The sequence below is a fragment of the Orycteropus afer genome, unplaced genomic scaffold, assembly GCF_000298275.1.
Source record: "Orycteropus afer afer isolate SDZICR_OR568_19922 unplaced genomic scaffold, OryAfe1.0 scaffold00255, whole genome shotgun sequence".
Classification (NCBI taxonomy): domain Eukaryota; kingdom Metazoa; phylum Chordata; class Mammalia; order Tubulidentata; family Orycteropodidae; genus Orycteropus; species Orycteropus afer.
The window spans coordinates 1,380,384-1,386,771 of NW_006921842.1; the positions used below are offsets into that span (position 1 = coordinate 1,380,384).

Here is a 6,388-nt window from a genome sequence, read left to right on the forward strand (position 1 = left end):
TGAATGCAAAAGAACAATTTGCTCTTTTAAGGTCTAGTCATCAGAGCACAGCTGAGGAATAAGATATTTCCTGGAAGTGTCAGGCATCCTTCTCACTGCCACCTGAAACAGCTGCCCTTAAGAGAAGGCTGCTTGTGTTCTTACAGACTAAATAAGCGCCAGGAGTCTTGATACTGCTCCTTCCTGCCTTCTGCCATCCTCAGCCCCTCCCAGCCCCATAAACACATACCAAAAAATACCCACCTCTTTTCCAGAGCTCTTGCTGGTTTGTTCCTGGAGCTGCAAAGCCTCTTTCTCCAATACTTCCCCTCAAGATAGGTACAAAGGGAAGCAATAACCTTGCTTCTCTCTGAGGAGAGAATTTTGGGCAGGGGTTCCCATCAGCTCATTCAGCTCCAAAAAGTTATGGAGCTCAGAGTCCTCCAGGTGCTTCTCACCGGTATTGCAGGGCTCTTTCCAGCAGAGTTGTTCAGATCTCCGCATCTGCCAGGCAGCTCTCCCCCTGGGCTCCTGCTTGCTGATGAAGTTTAAAGAGGTCCTGTGCCACCTCCCTATAGTCATCTGAGTAGTCAGACATCTCCTGGTTTTCATCTTTGCCTAGAAATGGAAGTCCTTTCTGACATCCTCAGGTGAGTGAATTTAACAAGAAATTTGCATACTTTCATTAAGAACACTTTAAAATGCTGAGAGATGCAAAGGAAGTATAAATAAATGGAAAAAACATGAATAAATATTCTTGAGTAAAAAAGACTGAACATCACAGATTTTTCCAAAACTGATCTATAAATTTTTATAATAAAAATGATGTTGACAGATTTAAAAAAAAATAATTTTATTGTAATATGAGTGAAAGTTTACAGAGCAAATTCATTTTCCATACAGCAGCTCATATGCATTTTGCTTCATAACATTGACTGCAATCCTCAAAATGTAAAAGCTCTCTTCCCAGTTCCTCCCTCTTCCCTGTGTCCTTCTTTCCTATGCTTTCCTGCCCCTTGAGCTATCTCCCTGTGCAAATACTGCCCTTCTGATCGCCTATGATTGACTGTTCTAATGAATGCATCTACCTGATGTAAATGTTTACCTTACGTCTACTATTTGGCTGGAAGCCACAGAGTGAGTTCAATTCCAGGCTGAAGAGTAACTAGGGGCCAGTCTAGAGGTAACTAACTTGTAACTGGGGGTTCCATCAGGCTCTGCCAGGCTCTGTAAGCCTGGTCTTTTTTATGGTTTTGAGTTCTGTTCCACATTTTTCTCCCACTTTATACAAAATCTCCTGCTCTGATCCCTTTCTGAGTGGTTGACAGAGGTAGCTGGGCACCATCTCATTCTTCTGGCCTCATGGCCATACAGGCTGAGGTTTCCACGGTCCACTAGTCCCTTGGAATAATTCTTTCCATATATCTTTGGTTTTCTTCATTCTTCTTTGCTCCAGACAAGGAGAGAACACTGTTGCATCTAGATGCCCACTTACAAGTTTTTAAGACTCCAGTTGCTATTCATAAAAGTACTTTAAAAAAAAGAAAAAAAACTCACTGCCACTGAGTCAGATCTGACTTACAGCAATCCCTCCTGGGGTTTCCAAGGCACTATTGCTACAGAAGTAGATTGCCCAATCTTCCTTCTGAGGAGTGACTGGTGAGTTTGAACCACTGAGCTTAATATCCTCTGTGACCATGTTCCTGAGCCCACAGGTCATTTTCTTTAGGTGGTTCAAATGGTTAACTTGCTCAGCAGTGAACGTTAAGATTGGCAGTTTGAGTCCACCTAGAAGTGCTTCAGAAAAAGGACTGCAATCTACTTCGAATTTTTGTCTTTTAGTTTACTGGTGTTTCCCAGATCCTACATACCAAACAAGAGCAAACTCATTGTCGTCAAGTCAGATCCGACTCATAGCGGCCCCTCCTTGGGTTTCCGAGGCAGTTATTACTACAGAAGTAGATTGCCCAATCTTCCTTCCAAGGAGTGGCTAGTGGGTTTGAACCTCCAGCCTTCTGGTTAGCAGTCAAATGCCTTAGGCACTATCCCAACAGACTTTCCAGATGCTAAATAGTGTGTGTCCTATAGCCAGCACTCAACAAATGTCAATAGAAAGGATGATTAGTATGGTGTAGATCACCTCCCGATTCTACACAATGTCTTAATTACTGAAGCTTCAGAACAAATGCTACTATTCTGTGGCAGCTGGTGTACAACATCTACTCACATTGGCATGTGAAAAAATCTTGTATCGCTCAGTCCCACACAAAACAGTGGTCTCATGCTGTAGAATAAAAGAATCATGAACAAATTGAGGTACTAACATTTTAAGTACTGACACTCTGAATAGCCCATTGTAATCTCAAAATATTCAAATCCAAAAAAAATCCGCATAACCTAGTCTTATCCTCTCTGTCCCAATTCCTGCCCCATGTTAGGGGCCCCAGAGGGTCTTACCTTTAGAAGGAATGAGAGACAAATCAGAACCCTTGGCATCATTCACATCTGCAGAAGAACAGAAATAGATCTGGTCAGAGCACACAGGAGATAAGACTAGGAGAATAGGAATTTTGGAGTTAGGAGGCTCCCCCATGGGCTCCCGTCTGTTTATACTGTCTCAAGGGTCTCAGGATCACCCTCCTTCCCTCCATACGTACCTGGAGCTTCAACATAGCTCCTCCCTCCTTTTCTACCTGTGGGAAGAAAGCATTCTGTGAGAGACTAGGGAGGGGGCAGGACCATGAGGCTAGTCCTCAGGTAAGTTTCCAGAACTGTGACTACAGACCCAGGGTAGAACAAGCAAAGATATGCAGGGACTAGAACAACAACCCTCCTGGAAGTTTCTCCTTAGCAGGAAACTTCTCCTGTGACCTTAGCCTATTGGAAATCAGAGCTTGATCACCAGAACCATTAAGGTGTAAGATTTGTCCTTCATTTTCACAGATGCTTAACAAAACAGTGTTGGCACAAAGGTCCCCAGACTGGGTCAGCACATGTGTGGATGGTGACCCCTAAAGAGGCAGGAGATGGCAAATTTCCTACTTGAGACCAGAAACCCACCAGTGAGACAAGAAAATTCAGACCCCACCCCCACCTCTATCTGTGATCTTCCTTCTCCACCTCACAGCTCCAGACACCACAGCTACAAGGACCACAGCTCCAAGAAGAACCAGGCCAATGATTCCCATATTGGAGGTGGTGGGCAGTTCTGGAAAGAGAAGGAAGGTGAGGAGCCCTAACTCCTTGGAGATCTCCAGAAGGATTTCTCTTCCCTCTCCTTACCCCATCTCAGGGTGAGGGGCTCGGGCAGTCCTTCATGCTGCATGCGACATGTATATCTCTGCTCCTCTCCAGAAGGCACCACCACAGCTGCCCACTTTTGGTAGCTCCCATCTCCTGCTGGCCTGGTCTCCACGAAGTCCATGTCCTGGGTCTGGTCCTCCCCATTCCGCTGCCAGATTATGGTGATCTCCGCTGGATAGAAGCCCAGGGCCCAGCACTTCAATATGACCTCATGTTCAGAAATGTGGGATCTGGTCACATGTGTCTTTGGAGGCACTGCCGGGAAGGGTCAGACATTTCAGGAACTCTGAATTATATCCCATGAGGCAACTGAGCAGAGCTCAAGTGATCATGCTGAGAATGGACAGGACAACTGGGGTGGGGGAGGGAGTGTAAAACCCAGACACTAGCCTGGTCCAGGGATCTGGGATAATTTCCCATTCCATGAAAAGTACTAGAAAGAGGGTGAGGCAATCCACAGCAGGAAGTTCTAAGTGTCTGATGGGGAGAATAGAGACTTCTAGCTATGATGTAAGTGGAGGCCAAGAAGTTCAGAAAAGAGAATCAGACCTCCACTGTGTGTGCTGCAGAAAACAAGGCTTGAGAGAGAAACTCTCTCATAGGGTTCCAAGGTTGATTCCAGTATCAAAGAGAACTGCTGATCAACCATGGAATCATCTCCCCTACTATACTCTGAGACAGCAGATTCCTTCACTGTCTCTGAGAGAATGAAAGTTTGTCTGAGCAAGTCACTCTCTAGTACAGGATGTGGAAATGTGGCTAACTCCTCACTCTGGACACCCACGGGAAGGGAGTATTCTGGCATCTATCCTAATCCACCCCCTCCCCCTTTGAAGAGGCCTGCAAGGGAGACACAGTCCCAGCTCAAAAGAAGTTCCTGGAAGCGCCCATCATGCCCTTCTACCTGTGCGCAGCAGCGTCTCCCTCCCATTCTCCAAGAACCTGCGAAGCGAATCCAGGCAGGTGCCCTCCAGGTAGGCCCTCTGGCTCTCTGCCACATGGTCCTCTTCCATCTTGCGTTGGGTGATCTGAGCGGCACTGTCCGCTGCGGTCCATGAGCGCAGATCCTCGTTCAGAGCGAGGTAATCCACGCCATCATAGGCGTACTGACTGTAGCCGCGGAGGAGGCGCCCGTCTGGTCCTATGTCACAGCCATACATCCTCTGAAAGGTGTGAGACCCTGCCCCGTCCTTGTAGTCAGCGCTGTCCCTCCCGATGAACCGCGACCCCGGAGTCAGCCCCGTCCCCGTGACCTTAATGGGCGGTGATTATTCAGAGTCCGTTTGGGTCTAAACTGAAAACGACACCTGAACGAGTCTCCGCAGCTCTTCCTGGCTTAAAGGCCCAGGCGGGTCGCGCGGCCTCGGTGTGAAGTTCCGAGCCAGAGCTCCGGGCGACCCTCCGTGGCATCGAGGAGACTCGCGACCTGCACCCCGGCCCTAGCGTCACTCACCAGCCTCGCTCTGGTTGTAGTAGCCGCGCAGGTTGCGGAGGCACACACGGTGACTCTGTACGCGACTCTTGGCGTACCGTGTCTCCTGGTCCCAATACTGCGGCCCCTCCAGCTTCATCCACGGCGCCCGCGGCTCCATCTTTGGATTCTTGGCGTCGCTGTCAAATCGTACTATCTGCGTGTCGTCCACGTAGCCGACGATGAATAAGTGGGGCTCCTCGAGGCCGGGCCGGGACACGGCGGTGCGGAAATACCTCAGGGAGTGGGTGCCTGGGGGAGGGAGGCGGCTGAGACCACCGATCACACACCCCGCGCGGCGCCCAGGTCGTGATTCTATGGGGTCGAAGGCGAGAGGAGGGGCGAGGGGACTGAGAAAGAGCTGCAGGAGGAGCAGGACCCGGAAGTCGGGATGGGAAGTGAAGGGCGGAAGATGGGGGGGGCAGGACTGGGCGGCGGGCCCCACCGAGGGTCCGATGTCCCCACCTGGCGTTCCCCTCACTTCTCTCTCATTAGAGGCCGTTTTTCTCCCGACCATAAACTCACCCGCCCATGTCTGCGAAAGAGCCAGAGCCCCCAAGAGCAGCAGGAGGAAAATACCAGATGCCATAACCCAAATACTGGGGCTCTACCGCGCCTACTCGTGGTTCTTCTGAGCCGACCTTGTAACCCGGAACCGTGGTGACGGTGATTGGCTGCTCTGGAAACTGGAAAGCCAATGAGAGTGAGAGGCGGGCCTACGTCATGTGTGTCCAGACAAAAGGAGCGGCCATAGGTTGCGGAAACAACAAACTCCAGGCGGTGGAGTCGGACCCGACTTATAGCGACCCCTCGTTGAGTTTCCGAGGCGGTACCACTACGGAAAGAGATTGCCCAACCTTCCTTCCAAGGAGTGGCTGGTGGGTTATGAAGCGTTAGCCTTCTGGTTAGCAATCAAAGACTTTAGGCACTATGCCACCAGAGCTCCTAGGTGCGTAAAGGAGAAGTGAAAGCCAAGGGGACAGGGAATCCCCAACACAAGCCCTCTCCACTCCGCGATCCAGTCTAAGAGCCAAACCCGGGTACTGAGACTTTGCCTTGAGACCTCTTCGGTTACACTGTTTCCTTGAGTCCTGGGCTAGGGCCTGCATTAGTCAGAGATTCTTGTTAGTTTCAGAATCCGTATATTGTTGTGTGCCCTGAAGTGGATTCATAGCAGCCCTAGATAACAAGAGTAGAACTATCCCATAGGGATTCCTAGGCTGCAGTCTTTGAAGGAAGGAGCTCTGGAGGCATTAAGCTGCTAACTAAAAGACTGGCAGTTCGAACCCTACAGCGAGCCCCGCCCCGGGAGAACAATGGGGCACTCTGTTTCCTTAAAGATTTACAGCCTTGGAAACCACATGGTGGGAGCAGTTCTACTCTCTTGTATAAGGCCACTATGAGTGGGTTTGGGCTTTGGAATCTTTAAAGGAACAGATCCCCAGGTCTTTTCTCCTGCGGAGCAGCTAGTGAGTTACAATAACCGACCTTTGGGTTAATAGCCAAGAGCTTAACCATTGTACCACTAGGACGCCTTAGAATTTCTACTCACTCTTACATATTACTGAAGAATCAAAGACATTTTATTTATATGGGTTATATCTACCGATACTGATTGTATGAGAAATTGAAACA

At 49.2% G+C, this 6,388-nt stretch overlaps 1 protein-coding gene across 1 annotated transcript; it reads right to left on the reverse strand.

Moving 5' to 3' along the window:
- Nucleotides 1-469: 469 nt before the first annotated feature.
- On the reverse strand, nt 470-5,345 carry LOC103204657 (popy Class I histocompatibility antigen, A-1 alpha chain-like). Its single transcript, XM_042782180.1, has 7 exons — nt 5,279-5,345; nt 4,736-5,005; nt 4,187-4,462; nt 3,262-3,537; nt 3,063-3,187; nt 2,437-2,506; nt 470-597 (listed from the first exon to the last, which is right to left on the reverse strand). The coding sequence occupies exons 1-7, from the start codon at nt 5,340-5,342 to the stop codon at nt 470-472; spliced, it is 1,209 nt and encodes a 402-aa protein (XP_042638114.1). The 5' UTR covers nt 5,343-5,345.
- Between the last annotated feature and the right edge of the window lie 1,043 nt (nt 5,346-6,388).